At 49.4% G+C, this 19,765-nt stretch overlaps 1 protein-coding gene across 2 annotated transcripts in view; it reads right to left on the bottom strand.

Moving 5' to 3' along the window:
• Inpp5d (inositol polyphosphate-5-phosphatase, 145kDa) overlaps positions 1-17,760 on the bottom strand; it is a 112,961-nt gene extending 95,201 nt beyond the window's left edge. Inside the window, exon 1 of one of the 2 annotated variants that reach the window (XM_013010561.1) lies at positions 17,504-17,760. In XM_013010561.1, the coding sequence (XP_012866015.1) occupies positions 17,504-17,637 (134 nt within the window). In that variant the 5' untranslated portion in view covers positions 17,638-17,760. The remainder of the gene's footprint in view (positions 1-17,503) is intronic. The other variant, XM_013010569.1, reaches the window with a different exon arrangement.
• Between the last annotated feature and the right edge of the window lie 2,005 nt (positions 17,761-19,765).

Raw genomic sequence — 19,765 nt, 5'->3', positions numbered from 1 at the left:
AAACTCATGTTTTTAAAATACTCCCATTTATTCAATCTTTAAACACACACACACACACACACACACACACATCTTTTTGTGGGTGTGTATGTGCTGGTACTAGGGCTTGAAATCCGGACTATGTGCTCTCATATGACTTTCTCATTCAAGGCTGGTGCTTTACCACTTGAGCCACACCTTCACTCTTTTTGGTGGTTAATTAGACATAGGTGTGTCACAGACTTTTCTGTCCAGGCTGGCTTTGAATCAGGATGATCAGATCTCTGCCTTCTGAGTAACTAGGCTTAGAGGCATGAGCTACTGGCGCCCAGCTGTGCAGATTATATATATATATATATATATATATATATATATATATATATATATATATATATATATATATATATGTAGTGGTCAGGGGGCTTGAACTCAGGGCCTGGGTGCTGTCCCTGACCTCTTTGTTGAAGTCTAGTACTCTACCATGCTGAGCCACAGCTCTACTTCCAGTTTTCTGGTGATTAGTTGGAGATAAGAGTCTCATGGATTTTCCTGCCTGGGCTGGCTCTGAACTGTGATCCTCAGATCTCAGCCTCTTAAGTAGCTAGGATTACAGGTGTGAGTCACCAGTGCCTGACATGCATATTTTAAAGTACATTTAAAGTCATATTAAATATGCTGCTCTGAAATTTTTTTTGTAATACTGAGATTTGAACTCAGTCTTTTGAGCTTTACTTTTTTCTCACTAAAAAAAAAAACAATCTTAGAGGTTATTTCACGTCCACTGAGCGAGATGGTTTATTATCATCCTCATTGTGAGGATAACATGATCATATATCTGACCAGACCGAACTGATGAAAGCTGGTTACTTTTAGCTTTTTGCTGTTAGAAATAATGGTGCATTGAACACCTCTGTTGCTTCATCCTTGTGTCCTGGGTGAATTCATAGCTTTAGCTTTCTTATCAGTAGAACGGAGAGGGCAGTAAAGCCCTTTGTGCAGACTAAGTACCGGTATGCAGGGAGAATCTTCAGAACAGAAACTGGGCTTGCTGGATACCATGTGGGCTGACACCATGAGCGTCACCAGATCACCAAGACTCAGAGAGGCCGAAAGATGCCGGCATTTGATATACCGCGAGATAATTGCAGTCGCCATTTGGGGACATTTGTCATGTGTCGCCTCTAACCGGATATGAAAGTGCCTGCTTTGCCTGCCAACTGGTTAGTATCGGCCCTTTTCATCTTTGCCCATCTAAGAAGTGGAAGAAAAAGAATCCCTTGCTTTCATTTGCTTTTCCCAATGAGAAAGGCTCATCACGAGCTCCTGCTTAGTTGCTGTTGCTTCTTTTTCTTGTAAATTCCTGCTCATGTCTTTCTCTCTGTGTGTGTCATCTTTTGCTTACTTATAAGATTGGGATCTCTGCAACATTGTGGAGTTATTGAATAGGATTTGTTAAGGTTTCTTGTCCTTGTTTTTTTTTTTTTTTTTTTTTTAGCAGTGTAGAAGTTTTACACTTTGATGTCGCTGGTTTTACCATCTTTTATTTCATGGCTTTGAATCAATGAGGGCTGAAAGGAAGGCTGGGGGAAATTCACCTCCATTTATCCCTCTACACGATGCTCCCCAGATCTACCTTCTATCCCCTGTTGGATCTCCAGAGTCAGAACAATACAACAATTGCTGTCCCAGAGACAGCAAGGAGGAATCTCTGGTCCAGACCTCTCTCCTTCCAGAGAGGTCTCTGGGAGACTGAGAACCCCCCCCGCCCCACCAAAACCCTTTACTGCACTTCGTGGCTCACAACCTCAACCCTCTTTTGGGGATACCTGGAGATGAATGTCAGAGACAAGCACCGCCCTGCTGTGGGTTTCTCTCTCTCTCTCTCTCTGTCTCTCTGTCTCTGTCTCTCTGTCTCTTTCTCTCTCTCTCTCTGAACTCCTGCACTTCCTTCCACACACCAGGGAGGGAGGAGGGGAAGGGAAGCTACTCCAGGCTTGCAGACAGGAAGAACGAGCAAGGAGTCATAGCACACACACAGAAGAGCCCCTCTAGTTAGAGCAAGTGCAGCCTGCCTGGCTTCCAGATGGATGACCAGACACATGGAAACCAACAGTCTCATTCTGCTGAGAGAGCCCAGAATCAAAAACTAGGACAAGCTGAGCGCTGGTGGCTCAAGCCTGTAATCCTAGCTACTCAGGAGGCTGAGATCTGAGGATCGTAGTTCAAAGCCAGCCCAGGCAGGACAGTCTGTGAGACAGCTTATCTCCAATTAACCATCAGCAAACCCTAAGTGGGGCTTTGGCTCAAAATGGTTAGAGCACTAGACTTGAGCAAAAGAGATCAGGGACAGTGCCCAGGCTCTGAGTTCAAGCCCCATGGCTGCCCCCACCCCCCAAAAAAGAAAAAAAGATAAAAGCTAGTACAATAGAAGACTCCCTGTAGGAAGGAAGATCTCAGCCCATGCTGATTAGCTGCTGGGCGTGAGGTGGGGAAGAGACAGAGTGCTGAACACTGGGGAATCAGTTTAGACTCCTTGCAGCACAGGACCACCACCCCTGGGACAGCAGAGGTCCGAAACTGTATTCCAAGGGTTGCTGGCCACTCTGCAGGGAACCTGCCCCTCCCCCACCAACAGCTGACCTCATCCTGGCCCACCATGCACCCACGTGTGCACACACATAGCATACAGGTATGCACAGGCGTGTACAAGAACACAGCTCATGCGCATAACATGCTTGTGGATAGCAGGAGTCACATACATACAGATAAACATGCATGCCTACATCCACGTGCATTTTCACAGAGCATGCACACACATACATGCATTTGTACGCCACGCATGCATCACAAACACAAAATTTCACAGGCAACCTGCTTAACAGGAGCTGGAGTGTAGCTCAGTAGTTGTGTGTTTCCTAGCCTGCCGGAGGCCCTGGGTTCTACTACCCTAGAACTACAAATAAATAGCACTGAAGATGTTTAAGCAAAGACTCTCTCTGCATCAGAATCATGATGGTAATTGAGACCACATGCTCCTGGCTCTTCAGGGGGGCAAAGGGGGCCACACCAGCTCTCTGGGGGTGACTGGGTCCTAATTTGCAGTGCTAGACTCTCAGTGCCTGGCCTCCACTCTGAGGCTGGGCCACATTTCGGGGTAATTGTGCCAGGGATATCCCCATGGGGTCTCTAGGTTAGAATGACAGAACCTGGTTTTGCTACCAGATGGCATTTTCCATCCTCACACAAGGGGCTTAGAGCAGAGAGCCCACCTGACTCCTTCTGTGGGTGTGGGGTGAAGGAGAGGAGGCAGAAAAGCTTCCTTTGTGGGGGGTAGACATTGCCGGTCAAGCCTGATGTAGCGCTAGACATTTTATTCTAGGATGAGAAGAGGGCAATGAGAGGAGGAGGAAGCAGGCTGCATGGTGTTGGATTTATTCTCTTAGATAAATAGCACCATTTCTGTACCACTATTCCTAGCCAGACCAAACACTCCCCACCATGTTCGGAAGTATCCTCCTCTCCCCCCCCTCAGCGCCCCACAGACAGATGGGAAATCTCACATGATAGTCCCACCACCTCCTTAGCGCTCCGGTCTCACTCTGCTTATCTGTTTACTGCTCTTAAACCTTTCGTGAACCTTGCTCTCTGTGGTTTCTGATTTCTCATGTGCACTTGGCATGTGTTTTCTCTTTGCGGTGGCTAAATGTGGCATACTTCTGGACCAGATGGGGTGTGAGATAGTCCGGATGAGGTGGGCTGGAAAGTCTGCCTTCAAAAAGCCATTAGGGCCAACAGGGAAATAAGAGAAAATAAAGACTTTCCACCACCAATGACCCCAAGCTACAGAATCTCAGTGAGAGAGGGCTACCATCCCTGAATGAACAGAAGTCAGAAGTTGCTAACTTGCCCCTCCCCACAGGACAGACACAGCAGGAGGTCAGCAGGTGGGAGGTAGAGGTGAGGCGGGCGGGGCATCCTACCAGAGCAGTGCAGAGACCCAGCCGTCACCTCTTCCTGTAGCCACAGGAAGCAAAGACCCAAGAATGATCTCACCAACTGTTCCACCACCGTCTCATTACTTGCCCAACTGCCAGCTGGATCTTGGATGTGGGTTCTCACATCCCCATCCCCGATGGCCATCTTATTTGGTAAGAGAATTTGGGAGAAACCCACTCCCATCTCTAAAAGAGATGAGGTTTCCTTCAACAGATCTTTGTCAAAGAAAAAAAATCACCAGATGCATCTAAAAAGAGCGACACCACCTTCCTTCCTTCCTTCCTTCCTTCCTTCCTTCCTTCCTTCCTTCCTTCCTTCTTTTCTTCATTCATTCATTCATACATACATTTGTTCTTTCTCTCTCTTGAGATAGTGTCTCACTGTGTAGCTCAGGCTGGCCTCACACTGGCGATCTTCCTGCCTCAGTTCGCCCAGGTGCTCAGATCACAGATGTACACCGCCATGCCTGGCTCAAAGCGCCATTTTTTCTAAGAATTCAAAGAACAATCTCCGTCTTAAAGAGCATCGTTGTTCAAAAAGGCCATATGGAGAAGTGTGACTTGAGAACTCTGTAAGATGTAAGAGCCCACTGTGTGTCTGAAAGTGCAAAAGGCAGTTGTGAGACAAAGGGAACCAATCAGTCAGCGTCTGACGCTGCCAGGCATAGAGCAGAATCCAAGGTGGAGGCAGAAGACAACTCAGATCCTGGAGAAAGTTAAGGAGGAGGAAGAGCAATCTGAGAAAAATGAACAAGAAGAAAAGATGAAGAGGTTTTTCACATGAGAGGGAAAAAACAGATCTCTGCCTTCTAACATGCAACTGGGGTTCTTGAAAAGGTAGAGATAATTTTAAAGAATATATAAAATAAATACCAGCCCAGGCATGTGGCTTAGTGGTAGTGTCACTCGCCTTGGGCTTGATCTTCAATATTGCAAAAATAAAATAAAGTATATTTATATATGCAAAAATAGATAAACCTTTGATAAGTAGGAAGGAAAGAAACAAGCACCTAGTTAGCTGGAAGTCTCTGTTTTGTCCTCTGTCTCCCCCTTCCCCCTCCCCCACCCCCAGCTTGATCACTCTCTGCCCTTTTCAGCCTACCCTGTGCCTGGGAAACTGAGCTCCAGAGGTCATTTCACCCTGTGCCAGCCAATGGGAGGCCCCCACAGGGGGAGAGGAGGAAGAGATGGCCATATGTCTCCTTGACTCCACCCTGCCGCTGTGGATGGGCAGAGGCTGAGTTCCTCCTCAGGAGGCCACAGCTGAGCCAGATGGCCTGGCTGTGGGGCTGGCTGTGGGGGCCAGCCTCCTCGCCGGGGATGGGCCTGGCCTCTCAGCCTGCGAGTCCCACACTGCTTCACCTTCTTCCTCTTTCCACTGCTTTCTTTTTTTTTTTTTTTGATGGTCCTGGGGCTTGAACTCTGGACCTGGGCACTCTTCCCTGCGCCTCTCTGTGCTCAAGGCTAGCACTCTACCACTGGAGCCTCAACACCACTTCTGGTTTTCTGGTAGTTCATTGGAAATAAGAGTCTCATGGACTTTCCTGCCCAAGATGGCTTTGAACTGCCATCTTCAGATCTCAGCCTCCTGAGTAGCTAGGATTACAGACATGATCTACCAGCGCCTGACTCCACTGCTTTTATATATGCTACCTACTTCCTGTTGGGATCCTGGCTTCTACACACAAAATTGGAAATGAAGAAATACAGCAGCAGTGATAAAATCTCCTTTTCATCATAATATAACATGATGCACAGGGCTGAGAAGGTGGCTCAGTGGTAGAGTGCTTGCCTCGTATGCATGAGGCCCTGGGTTTGATTCCTCAGCACCACATAAGCAGAAAAGAGCTGGAAGTGGCACTGTGGCTCAAGTGGTAGAGTGCTAGCCTTGAGCTGAAGAGCTGAGGGACAGCGCCCAGGGCCAGAGTTCAGGCCCCATGACCGGACCACCCCCCCCAAAAAAAATTCATTGCAATCAAGGATAGTTAATTTTCTCAGGAAGCTGAGCCATGGTGTGTGTAGTTCAGGCTCCATGACGGGCAAAAAAAAAAAAAAGATCATTGGTCCATCCTTTGACCTACAAAAAGCAACAATTAAGTTTCATGTAGCTCTTACTATGTGCCCAACACTGGGCCGATCAAGTCTATGGGATTGTCGTGAGACTTCTTAAGGTAACAGTTGCTTTTCCCAGTGGTCCCTGTTGTATCATTCAGAACTACTGGCAATATAATAAGTTATGAAGCCAGAATAATTTGTAAGTATTTGGAAGACCACACATGATTATATTCTGCAAATGACATGACTAAGATTATTCAGTAAGAAGCAACTAGGAAATAATTGGAAATAAGGAGTCAGGGTGAAGGGCCATAATGAAAAAGGAATTTATAAAATTCCCTGGAGGTTACTGGTTAGGAAGAACCAGTAACTACGAGGGAAAATGTATCATTTACAATGGCAACGAAGGTCAGATATGATCATAACAAGACATGCCAAATCTATATGAAAAAAAGTTACAAAATTGATATCAGAGACCATTTACCATACTGCTAAGAAGCAGCTAGTTACTCAAATATATTATCTGGTTTGCTCAAAAAAGCATTAAAAAATAATAGGAGAATCCGAAAATAACATCTTGTAAGGCTGTGATGGTACATTTGTAATGATGTTGATGAAAGTATTCATGATATACAGATCAGAAAGGCTTCGGATCTTAAGACTTAATATGTGGCGGGCACTGGTGATTCACGCCTGTAATCCTAACTATTCAGGAGGCTGAGAACTGAGGATCACAGTTCAAAGCCCGACAACAGAAAAGTCGGTTAAGGGTTTTATCTCTAATAAGCCAATGAAAACAAAGCCAACCACCACCAATGACAGAACCAGAAGTTACTCAAGTGGTAGAGTGCCAGCCCTGAGTGAAAAAGCCAGGTGAGCGTGTAAAACCCTGGGTTCAAGTCCCAGTTTCAGCACATACACACAAAAAAGACTTACTGTGTAGTTAAAAGGAAGAACCGCAAAGGAAAACAGAATAAGTTATTGAGTAAGCGGTTTTAAGAGAGACAGTTACCCCATAAACAGGCTTACAAATCTTTTTTTTGGGGGTCCGGTCGTGGGGCCTGAACTCTTGGCCTGGGCGCTGTCCCTCAACTCTTCAGCTCAAGGCTAGCGCTCTACCACTTGAGCCACAGCGTCACTTCTGGCTTTTTTCTTTTTGCTTATGTGGTGCTGAGGAATCGAACCCAGGGCCTCATGCATGCAAGGCAAGCGCTCTACCACTGAGCCACCTTCCCAGCCCCAGGCGTACAAATCTTAATCTTACGCCATTCACTCAGTTCCAGTGAGATTAAAGGGTTAAATGTAAAACACAAGGACAGAAACAAAAACAACAGACCTTAACCCCTCCATTGTTTTTGCCCAGTGCCATGCTAAGCCCCAGATATACATTTTTCTCTCAGTCCATCCAACAATTCTACACACAGGTGTTCTTAGCGTGGTTTTCAGATGAGGAGAGGAGGCCGGGGTCTGGTGGAATTAAATGAGCTACTCTCGATTCTTGTCTCTTCATCCAGGTTTACTAGGTACCAAGGCCCTGTCCTACTCCTCTTGCCTTCCACCAGAGGAAACAAGTGAGTATCTTCGCTTTGAAAAGCACAGAGAGAACTCACAAGAGAAAAAGATAGACTTTATGAAACTTTAGACTTTGCATGTCAAGAAATAAAGTTTAGGCCGGATGTGGTGGCTTACACCTGTAATCCTAATTGCTTGGGGAGCATAGATCAGTAGGATCAAGATGAGCTTGGGAAAAAATATTCAGGAGAAACCCTGTGAGCCAAAATAAACCTCTTCTCTTTTAAGTTTAAAAAAAAAATCATAGAAGTTTAGGAGACTCCCCCCAACCAATAAAAATGCGGGATGCAGGGGTGTACCTGTCATCCCAACTATGTGGAAATCATAAATAGGAAGATTAAAGTCTAGAAAGGCTGGACATATCCGCAAGAGACCTTATCTGAAAAAATAACTAAAGCAAAATGGCTGGAGGTGTGACTCAAGTGGTAGACTATCTGCTTAGCAAGCACAGGGCTTTGCAATCAAACCCTAATACTGCCAAAATGAACTAAATAAATGAGGTTCAAAGGCAAACCATAGTGGAAATATTTGCAACAAATATAAACAACTCATTCAAGAAGATAACAGAAAGTCTACAGCTTGAATTTTTTTTTTTTTAAAAAGGCAAACAAAACAAACTGCCCAGGTATCGGTGGCTCACGCCTGTAATCCTAGCTACTCAGGAGGCTGAGATCTGAGGATCACAGTTTAATGTTGGCCTGGGAAAGAAAGTCCCTGAGACTCCTATTTCCAGTTAACCACCTGAAAGCCAGAAGTGGAACTATGGTAGAGCACTAGCCTTAAGCAAAAAAGCTCAGAGATAGTATGTAGGCCTTGAGTTCAAGCCCTAAGGCTGGCTCGTGCGCACGCACACGCACACACACACACACATAGTGTAGAATGGGGGTACTGAAATGAGATAAGAACTTTTTTGTACTGCTTGCTGGAGCACAGATTTCTGGCAAGCAATTTTCCATTTTGTGTCAGGTGGCTGAAAAATGTTCCTGTCCTTTGAGCTCGTGTTTGTTTGTTTTCCTGGGTCTGGGGCTTGAAATCAGGGCCTGGGCACTGTCCCTGAGCCTCTTTGTGCTCAAGGCTAGTGCTCTACCACTCACTACTTCTGACTTTTTCTGGGTAGTTTATTGGAGATAAGTCTCACCAACTTTCCTGCCCAGGCTGGCTTTGAATAGCAATCTTCAGATCTTAGCCTCCTGAATAGTTTGGATTACAGGTGTGTGTCTCCAGGTACTGGCTGAGCCAGTAAATTTACTCCTGGAATCAATAACCAGTGTGTGTGTGTGTGTGTGTGTGTGTGTGTGTGTGTGTGAGTAATTCTGCTGAATGCCCTTCATCACTGTCATATTTACAGCACTGAGCCATTGTGGATAACTTACATATCTGACCAGATCAGAATCATTTTGCAAAGCACAGCATGTCATGTAATATCAATCAAATGTGATGTTTAAGAAGGAATTCTAATTCAACAGAAAAATGCTTAGACTCCCAGAAACCCTGGATTAAAATATGATTTGCTATTACATGTACATAGATGGACACATAAAATGGAGGCTCCATGCATAGATAAATGCAGACATGGAGAGAAAGAGAGGCTGAGCCAACAAGTTACCAAGGCTTCTGCTCAGCTCTCAGGGATTGCACGGTGAGTTTTCTGCTTCGAACACTGTACTTTAAGCTTAAAGCCATTTCTTAAATGCTACCCAAAAGACTGTTTATCATCAGGTGAAGCTACATTGTCACTACTTGCTGCCGTTCCTGCCCTTCCCATAATCGTCTCTTCTCTGGTTGGCTCAGCTGATTTTTAGGGACTCAACCCTTCACTGTTTTGTTTTTTGGATGTTGGTTTTTGTTTTTGGGTTGTTTTTGTTTTGTTTTTGGTTGACTTTTAGATAAGAGTCTCATGGACTTTCCTGCCCAGGCTGGCTTCAAACATGATCCTCAGATTGCAGCCTCCTGAATAGCTAGGATTACAGGCATGAGCTACCAGCGCTTGGGACTATCACATTTTTCTAGTTAGTAGGGACAACTGGTGTGTCCCTGCAGCATGATTGACTGCAAGATGATAAACCGGACTGGGTTCCCAGAAAACCCTTCCCCCTGTGTTTCCCACCTCTTCTCCACCTTCCCACCTTCTCCCACAAGGCAGGGCGTGCTACAGCTGTGAATACAAGTGCTCCTAGCCCTTTCTGGAACACTCTGTGCCCTGGTTAGCTTTTTCATAGTTGTAGCACTTGAACCTCCTCAGCATCTTCCTCTTAGATTGGAACAAGAGTCATGAGTTGTTACAATCGTTTCTTCTTAGCTTCAACTTCACTTTCTCTAGTCTGTTTGGGTGTTCTGTCTTCAGTGTGTCCAGACCCCTCCCTGTCCCAGGCTTCGGGGCGCTCGGCCCTGGTCTAGCAGCTACCCTCCGCTTGTGCGTCACTCACTCACGTCCTCTTCCTGTCTTGATCTCTTTGAACACTTCCTCTGAGGAGGCCCCACATGACAGCTCAGTGTCTCCCGGAGGCCTGCAGGAAGTCTCTGAAGTCACACTGGCTGGGCTGGCCTCCCTCCTGCCTTGGAATTTTCTAACCAGATGAGTCTTACGCTCCTCTGCTTCTCAAAAGTTGCTACTTGCTTTTTTAGTTCATGAAAAGTCATGGCCAGCAGTATTTTTATCTATGCAAAGCATCCCGTGGGCTCCCGGCAGATGCACAGCCTTAGCTTATATGTTACCCCGCCCCCACCCCATCTATTCACTCGGTAATCCAGTGTTCCACCTGTGCAGAGTCTCGGGATAGACAGTTCTCCAAATATGATACAAAATGGCCACGAAGCATGTAAAAAGATAAAATTCAGCCTGGTTAAGCGCTAGAAGAATGCTAATAAAACCACAATGAGCAACAGGCTGCATGGGTGGCTCATGCCTGTAATCTCTGCTACTCAGGAGGCTGAGATCTGAGGATTGTAGTTCGAAGCCAGCCTGTGCAGGAAAGACCGTGAAACTCATCTCCAATTAATCACCAAACCCCCCAGAAGTGGAGGTGCAGCTCAAGTGGTCAAGTGCTACCTTGAGCACAAAAGCTCAGGGACGTGCCCAGGCCCTAAGGACAAGCCCCAGGACTGACACCAGAAACAACCAGATGTCTCTTGTGGCTCTAATCAAAAGACGGACAATGACAAGTGTCAGCTGGGGTGGGGTGGGGGAGCAGAGCCCTCTCATGGAGCTGTGTCAGCCATGCTGCCCTCAGAGACAAAAGTCTAGCCGTTCCTCCAAACATTTAGACACAAAATGACCTATGACCCAGCAAATCTACTCCTAGCTATACCCCCTAGGCAGGTGCAAGCACACGTCCTCATAAAGACTTGCCACGGATCCCAGGGCAGCTTTAATTAGAACAGCCAGAGAGTGAAAGTGACCCGATCCTTGTCCCTCCGCTGCTGAAGGGCTGCAAGGGAGACATACAATGGGGGAGACCCCAAAGGATGATCCAGGTGACCCCACAAATTGACCTTGAACACATTACGCTCCGTGAACCAGTCCAAAGACCATGTGCTAAATAAAGAATTCTACATAGACATAATGCCCAGAAGAGGCAAATCCTTAGAGAAAGAACTGCAGCTGTTTCTAGACCTGGCAGAGGGGAAAGGGGGTGACTGCCAAAGGGTATACAGGGGAGCTTTGTGAGAAATTGTCAGCACTCTGAAGTTCTAGGGGTGTTTGCTGTATGCCATTGTGATTGTACTAAAAGCCACTGAATGGTAGACTAGTACATGAAGGGTGATTTTTATGGCATGTGAGTTATACCTCAATTTAAAAAACAGTCACCCAAAACGGGGCACTGATGGCTCACGCCTGTAATCCTTGTTACTGCGATCTGAGGATCGCAGAGTTAAAGACAGTCTGAGCAGGAAAGTCTGTGTGAGACTCTTATCTCCAACTAACGACCAAGGAGCCGGAAGTAGAGCTGTGGCTCAGGTGTTAGAGTGCCAGTCTTGAGAGAGGGAAAAAAAAAGCTAAAGGAGAGTACCCTGACCCTGAGTTCAACCTCAAAACCAGCACAAAACAAAACAAAACATTAACCCAGCGAAAAGGCGTCACAATGCTCTTTTCAACAGGCAAGATGCAGGGTGGTCAGGAAAGCTTGCATCCTCCCCCACCCTCCATAGGTCTCGTGTGTCAGATCTAGCCAGCCTCAGAGGCTTGACCCTCAGGATTTCACAGCACGGCATGAACCGGGGTAGGTAACAGCAGCTCTGTTGGAAGGATCTCACCTTGTACTGATGCAGGGCCTCATATCCTAGGGAGGTGGGGATCATTCAGTCAAGATACTGCTGGCATTGTTTTTTTTCAGTTGGTTGTGGGGTTTGAACTCTGGGCCTGGGCGCTGTCCCTCAGCTCTTCAGCTCAAGGCGAGTGTCTACCACTTGAGCTACAGCGCCACATAGAGCTCTCCTATGACCCAGCAATCCCACTTTTGGGCATTTACCGAAATGATCACAAACAAGACTATACTAAAGCTACCAGCACAACTATATTTACTGCAGCATTATTTACCATAGTTAAGATATGGAACCAACTCAGATGCCCCTCGGTAGATGAATGGATCAAGAAAATGTGATACACACACACACACACACACACACACACACACACACACGATGGAATTCTATGCCTCCATCAGAAAGAATGACATCTCCCCATTTCTTAGGAAATGCAAAGACTTGGAAAAAATTATATTAAGTGAAGTAAGCCAGGCTCAAAGAAACATAGGTCCCATGGTTTCCCTTATTTGCAACAACTAGTATATGTCTGAGACAAGCAGAAAAGGTCAAAAGCTATGTACATATGACCAGATAAGAGGATGTTAAACTAAATGAACCCCAAGATAGGGACACAAGTGGTTTTTTCTTTCTTGATATTGTTTCTAATGTATTTATAATGTACCATGTAATTTTTTTGTTGCTTTGTATGTTCCTCCCCCACGGTATTTAATGTCGGTGCCCTGCACCTTGTATATATGCTTTTCTCATTTGGGGAGGGGAAGGGAAAAAACAAAATCTTAAATAGGGATACTGTTGACCCATTGTAACAATGAGAGGTACAAGACACTATGTTGAAAAATGAACTTTACAATTTAGGCAGGGGTGGGGGGAGAGGGAAGCAGGGGTGCGGGGTGGATAAATGTAGTTGGGGAGAGAAGGGATGGAGGGGAGAAACAAAGGAGGAGGTAACAATGCTTGATAGGAAATGTACTCATTACCTTACTCGTATAACTGTCATCTCTCTGTACACTAGTTTTTACAATAAAAAACATATAAAAAAAGACACTGCTGACTCACACCTCTAATCTTAGTTACTAGGGAGGCTGAGATTGGAAGGATCGTGGTTCCAGGCCGGCTTAGGCAGAAACATGCGACAGACTCCATCTCCGTGGAGAGAAGCTGGACACATTGGCTCTCAAGCCTGTGATCTCGATGAGGACGAGAAACATGCAAGGAGGCAGACTGCAGCTCAGGCACAGGCCTGGCCGGAAGTGAGACCCTATCTTAAAAATAATCAGTGAAAAACAAGGCGGGAGGTGCAGCTCAGCATATCACGCCAGCTTAGCAACACGAGGCCCTAAGTCCAATCCCCCAGTACTACCAAAAGAAAAAAGTGTTCCATCAATTAAATCTATTGAAATCGTCTTCAGAAGGGGAAGTGGGGTGGGGGAGAATGATGGGGTGAAGTTGATTGGGCTGTGTTGTATGCATGCGTGGAACTGTCAATGAACTCCCCCCACACACACTAATATATGCTAATAATAAAGATGGTGGCTGTCTTTTGCTAAGCATCAGATAGGCACACATTGGAACGGCACCAAAGCCACGTGTGGCAAATTTCAGGAGCTCGTGGGCCTCTGGCTCTGGCTCCTGCCTGTGCCAGCATTCTCCCTGGTTACTGCCCACACTGAGTGTGGGAAACACCGCCTCTTTTCATTTGCAAAACAAAGCTATTGAGAGCCATATGAATTTTCCAGAAGCTTTGGAAGGATGTTGGAACAAGAGAGAAGGTAACCCACCACTCATGCTACAGGTCCTGGCTGGCATCTTTGCTGGCCATTTCTGTCCTGCTAGGGTCTCCTCTGGCAGAACTCTGGTGGCTCACACCTGTAATCCTCGCTACTTTGGAAGCTGAGATCTGCGGATCATGGTTCAAAGCCAGCCGGGACAGGGAAGTCCATGACTCTTATCTCCAATTAAGCACCAAAAAATCTAGAAGTGGAGCCATGGCTCAAGTGGTAGAGCACTAGCTTTGAGCAACAAAGCTCAGGAACAGAACTCAGTTCTGTTCCTGAGTTGAAGCCCCAAAACTGGCAAAACCAAAACAAAAATCAAGTGCCTTCTCTGTAGTGTTCTGTGCCACCACCAACTTGCTGACTTCGCTGTCTTTCCTCCCAGAAGCCATGCAAGTATCGGCCCCACCACTTGTTCATCCTACAAATCTGGTATGTTCCATAACTGCTCTGTGTCTCAGTTTCCTCAGCTGGAAGGTGCTGATGGTGGTATATCCTCTGAAGGTCATCGTGGACATAAATTGAGGTGTGTATGTGTGTGTGTGTGTGTGTGTGTGTGTGTGTGTGTGTGTGCGCACATGCTCATGTATATGTGCCAGTGTGCTGGGACTTGGACTCAAGGCTAGTGACAACCCTTAGCTTTTAATACTCTAAAGCTTGCACTCTACCACTTGAGCCACATCTCCACTGCTGGCTTTTTTTTGCTGGCTAACTGGAGATAAGAGTCTCATGGACTTTCCTGTCCTGGCTGGCTTCAAACAGCAATCCTCAGATCTCAGCCTTCTGAGCGGCTAGGATTATAGGCGTGGGCCACTGGCACCAGCCTATCAGAGTTGTTCATATGTGTGAGGATTATGGATCTGGTCCAGTGTGAGCACTCATGCCTTCATTGTTACCCAGAGCCAGCCGCGGCCACCTGGTTAGAAGAGCAGCCTTAGGGCCTGCTCTCCTTCCAAACGCTTGTCGTGAGATTGCTTCCTAGCAGGCAGAACGACTCCTCTGCAGGGAATGCTGGCAAGAAATGTCCTTCTGTGTCTTTTTTTTTTTCCTGCTGTGCCACCAAGTCCAGGGCTGTCTGACATTGAGTGGCTGGGAAAGAACTTGACCGGATGGTTCCTGGACAGCTGTGGAGGCCACGTGTGGACCGAGACGCAGCCGGCTTCCCTGCCCAGCTGGCAGACCCTCTTTTCCAAGCCAAGGCAGACACACGTCTCCCTGTCCCCTAGCGGAGTCCAGCTCTCTAGGGAGTGGCTGGGTGGGAGAGCGGCCCAAATGGGCAGCTCCATCCTGGGTGGTGGCCAGCTGACCCACGTGGGCCGGTACAGTGCTGACAATGCTGGGCCAGGCTTCCAGGATGACTGCGCAGCCTGAGTGAGGGGAGACCACTGTGCTGATCACCCCCAGCGCCACCATCTCCCCCACACCACACTGCACAGACAGGTCCATGCTGGGACCTGGAGCTGGGCTGACCCTGGGGAGGCCTGGGGGAGGCCGAGTGAAGAGGACAGGAGACCTCGTGCTCAGCCGGGCACCGGTGGCTCACGCCTATCATGTTAGCTACTCAGGAAGCTGAGATCCGAAGATCGTGGTTCAAAGCCAGTCCCAGGCAGGAAAGTCTGTGAGATTCTGATCTTCAATGAGCCACCAGAAAACCAGAAGTGGCGCTGTGGCTCAAGTGGTAGAGTGCTCATCATGAGCTGAAGAGCTGAGGGACAGCACCCAGGCCCAGAGTTCAATCCCCATAACCGAAAACAACAACAAAAACAAAAACCTCATGCTTTCCAGCCCCTGCTGTGAGAGGGCAGAACTGGAGTGTGACCAGGGGGTCCTGCACTGGGGTCTCCCCACAGCAGATACCCTGCCCCATAAAGCAGGGCTTTCTGCGCAGTGGAGGAGAGAGCAAAGCGTCCCTGGTTGGTGGCAGGTGACGGGGCTGACCTCTCCAGAGGAAATGCAGGGCAGGGTGTGGGTCTCCTCGGTCACGTGGGTAGTGGGGAGGGCAGCCTTGGCTTTCCGTGTCCCCCTGCCTCCTCCCCAGAGAAATCTTCTCACAACATCCAGGCCTCACCTGACAAGGCCGCACACTTCCCAGACCTCCAGACACGTTCAAACCAGCTGTGGGTGGCCCTGCCCGCGCCCCCCTCACTCCTCAGAGGGGACAGGAGAGGAAGTTCAGAAACTCCAGCCCCTTGAGGCCCCCTGAGACCTGGGGGGCGGTGCTGGGATCCTTCTCCACATGGCTATTTCCAGAGCAGAAGGGTGAGCCATGGTGGCTCCTTTCTTAGGGTCCCCAACAGGGCTCTGCCCGCTTAGACTTCAGTTTGCTCACAGCTGGGAGTCAGAGAGACCCCGTCCCCATCGGCATCTGCATGCCAGGACATATCAACGCCCAGCCAGAGGGCTGCTGCTGAAGCAGGCGGGCACAGAGCCCGGCCGGCTCTTGGCACTGGGCCAGCTCAACAGTCACCCTTGGCCAGAATCCCACTGGGCCAGAAGAGAAAATCTAGGGCTACCTGGAGATGCTGAAGATGCCTCCGGCCCTCTTGTGGGGCCACCTACAACTCGGATCTCCAGAGTGGTCAGCCAGCTGAGAGCCAGAGAGGGGTCTCTAGTACCAGGCTAAACACCCTTCCTTCCCTGGCTCCTAGCCTACTTAAGGGCCAGTTTGCCTAGGGTCAAGACAGGGTAGGCAGCAGAGCCGGTGGGAGCCAATGACCTTGGCTTTGACTGTTACCACTCACTTCACCTGTCTGAGACTCAGTTGCCTCCTCTGCAGGGCCAGATGGATGTGTGCATGCTCGGGGTGGTTTTGAGGGTGAAAACAGACCAACCGATGCTCAGCATATCCGGGCGTGAGTCAGGGCTCAGAGCGGGGCTGTGGTCAGCAGCCCACTTCCCTCCTGCCTGAGAGAGCAGGCCTGGCTCTTCGGAGAGATGCCACCTGAGACGTGGGAAGGCTCACACGCTTTCTGACTGGGCCCGAGGCCCAAGTGGGACGTGGTTATAGACCACAGGACTGCAGGAATGAGGGTCTCCCTCCTATATCACCACCACGGGGCGTTGGAAAAGAGCCTTCAGCCAGGTCTGGTTCCTCTGTTTAGACAACTGGCTCATTCAAACACACAGGCGGGGCTGCCAGGGTGGGGAGCTGCTGGGAGGGAGACAGCCAGTGGGTGGGGACGACCGAGCGAGAAAGGACCCATACAGGAGGTGACAGTGCCTTCCTCTGTCCTCAACTGGTATGCAAAGTTGAGGTGAACGCAAAGTCCTTTCTTGATTAAACTCCAGCAAGACTCTTGGGTCCCCAAATGGAGACTTATGCCAGACCCCAAAGCCTGGACACCAGAAGAACGTCCTCTTGCCATTGTTGTACGTCTCTGGGCACTGTCATCAGTGAGCTGGGCACCTTTGAGCGACCCTTGCACTGACTGAGCTGCTTCTAATTCCCCCTTCTCCGGATCCACTTGTGAGCCCTGGGCGTCTACCCAGCTCAAAGAGCCCAGATCCTCCCTTTTCCTCCTTCTGGAGCCCCAGGAAGCCCCTGGCACCACAGCTTCTAGAGATCTGGGTGTGGGCCAGGCCTGGAGGGGTTCTGAGAGCTCCAGCACTTGCTACAGATGAGCATCAAGGTTCTCGGTTGGGCAAGATTGGCCTTGGTGGGGCTCTAGACTAAACAGGGTGGTGTGTATGTGTGTGTGTGTGTGTGTGTGTGTGTAGAGAACAGGTCAGGCCACGCACCCGTGATCAAGAACAATCCAGCCCGGTGGTAGGCCCCTTGCCAATCGCCAGCTACTCTCCCTCAGGATCACCCCTCCATAGTGGCAGTGCCCAGGGAAATGGCTGGGAGGAGAGTCGTGTACTTACAGCACGCAGAGAGCATAGGCCCGGGGGATGGACTCGCTGGCCCGCACGAGGAAGCTGCCATCCTTGCCTGCCCTGGAGAGCAGTTCCTCTGCCTTGGAGCGGGTGATGTTGCCATGGTTCCAGCCAAGGACCATGGTGGGCGTGGGCCTCTTGGGCCAGATGGACCACCACCCGTAAGCCCCTCACACCACCGAGGGCAGCGACGTGCCCCACGCCAGGCCGCTGCCTGACCCCTCTCAGTTGCTTCTCAGCTGCTGCCACCAGCTTAACTGACTGACTTCCTGTTTCAGACGCTCAGGGAGGGAAAGGAAGCTGAGCTGCACAGAACTTCCTGATTACAGAAACCGGGGAGGGGGGCGGTGTCCCCACCTTCCCACCCGGCCCAGCCACTGTTGGCCGGGCCCTCCTGCTCACTCCTAGCCCTTGTCTTGTCTTCTTGTTCATTGCAGTCTCCAGAAGCTTCCAGCATCTGCAGCAGTCCTGCCTGGCTCGAGGATTAGCCCTGAGTGGGTGAGGCAGAGATGGGTCAAAGAAAGTTGCCATCCGGAGGCCTAGGTGGAGGCCCACGTGAAACGGTCGTGCGCTGAGCCTTCTGGTCCACTTCCACGACTCTGAGCCTTCTGGTCCTCTTCCACGACTCTGTGTCTTCATTCAGATTAAGGTCTGTCTCCAGAGCAGGGCATGATGGGATGCATCTAGACCCCACCATCCCTGTGTTGGGAGAGTTTTGTGGCTGCCCCCTCCTGACTGTGCCAAGAGCCCGGGGACAGTTCTGTGACTCAGTTACGTGTCTCCTGGAACAGTCTGTCCTCCTTTCCTGTACCTGGCTGACCCACGCAGGGAGCCTGGACAGCTGGACACGTCCATCTCTCCCCAGCGCAGGCTGGGGCTTCCTCTGGGCCTCTCCTGGGCACACAGGAAACCAGCCTCAGGGAAGGACTCACGGACAAGTGAGCCACTCGATCAAGGACAAGGATTGTTCCAGAGTCCTGCGTTCCTGCATTGTGATAGTCTCAAGCGACCGGTCAGACCTGGGCACATCTGTCCAGTGCACAAAGGCCACCCGCAGAGTTCTGAGGGCTTCAGGGTAGACCCTGTCCCCTGGGACCCCGGAGCTGGCTGTCCTTAGCCCTTGATCAGCCCTGGCCCGTGGCAGAAGCCATGGCCCCAGGACGTGAGTACAACCCCAGAGATAGACATCAGCCCCACTCAGGCCAGCGGAGCTCCAGCAAGTCTCTTATCTCTCTCAGCCTGGGTTTCCTCTTCTCTAACTCGAGAGATGTGGCTCTGGAGCAAACTCCAGTGTGTGGAGCTGTGCTGTGGTCACTCCGGAATAAACCCCTATGCCTCCACCCACAGCAGAGCGCCCTCCACGGGGGTCCCCGGCCAGGCCCTGTGCCAGGCGTGGGGACAAGAATTGGGTCCCATATGTTGTCCTTCTCTAGCCAGTTGGCCCCCAAAGGTAGCTCTGCAGGAAGCCCAGTGTGGAGGCCCCTCATGTCTGCCCCGCGCCTCGGTGTCCCTCTCCTGCCCCATTCCAGCCACCTGTCATGCGCCCCCTGCTCGTTCCCCACAGCTCTGCTGAGCCATTCACTGCCGTCAGCCGCAAAGCCTCCAGGGCCCATCAATAGGCACCATTTGCAATCTTCACCAGTTTTTATGTTCTTTTGATTTAAATTGAGAGACACAGGGTCTTGCTCTGTTGCCCAGGCTGGCTTGGAACACGCTAGGTATTCCAGGCTGGCCTCAAACTTGCGATCTTCATGCCTGAGCCTCCTGAGTGCTTGGATTGCAAGTGTGTGCTACTATGCTTGGTTTAATCCTGGTTCTTATGGGCAAGATGCCTCATACAGAATCGTTCCCTTCACTCCCCCCCCCCTCAGCTTTCCACCCCTTCTTCCCTGCCCCCATTTCCACTCTCTTTACTTTCCAGCCCAGTGAGGTGGCCTGGCACGTACATAACACATGCATGATCCACGGGGACAAAGGCTTCTGGGCCCTTTTTTTTGTGTGTCAGTCCTGGGGTTTGAACTCAGAGCCAGGGCATTGTCCCTGAATTTCTTTTGCTCAAGACTAGTACTCTGCCATTTGAGTCACAGTGCCACTTCTGGCTTTTTTCTGTGTATGTGATACTGAGGAATTGAACCCAGGCCTTCATGCATGCTAGGCAAGCACTCTACCACTAAGCCACCTTCCCAGCCTGCTTCTGGGCCTTTTAAGGCCCATTGCTATGCTCACTTCCTACCCTACCCACATGCCTGT

The sequence above is a fragment of the Dipodomys ordii genome, unplaced genomic scaffold, assembly GCF_000151885.1.
Source record: "Dipodomys ordii isolate 6190 unplaced genomic scaffold, Dord_2.0 Scaffold1, whole genome shotgun sequence".
Taxonomy (NCBI): domain Eukaryota; kingdom Metazoa; phylum Chordata; class Mammalia; order Rodentia; family Heteromyidae; genus Dipodomys; species Dipodomys ordii.
This window is presented reverse-complemented; position numbering and strand designations above follow the sequence as displayed.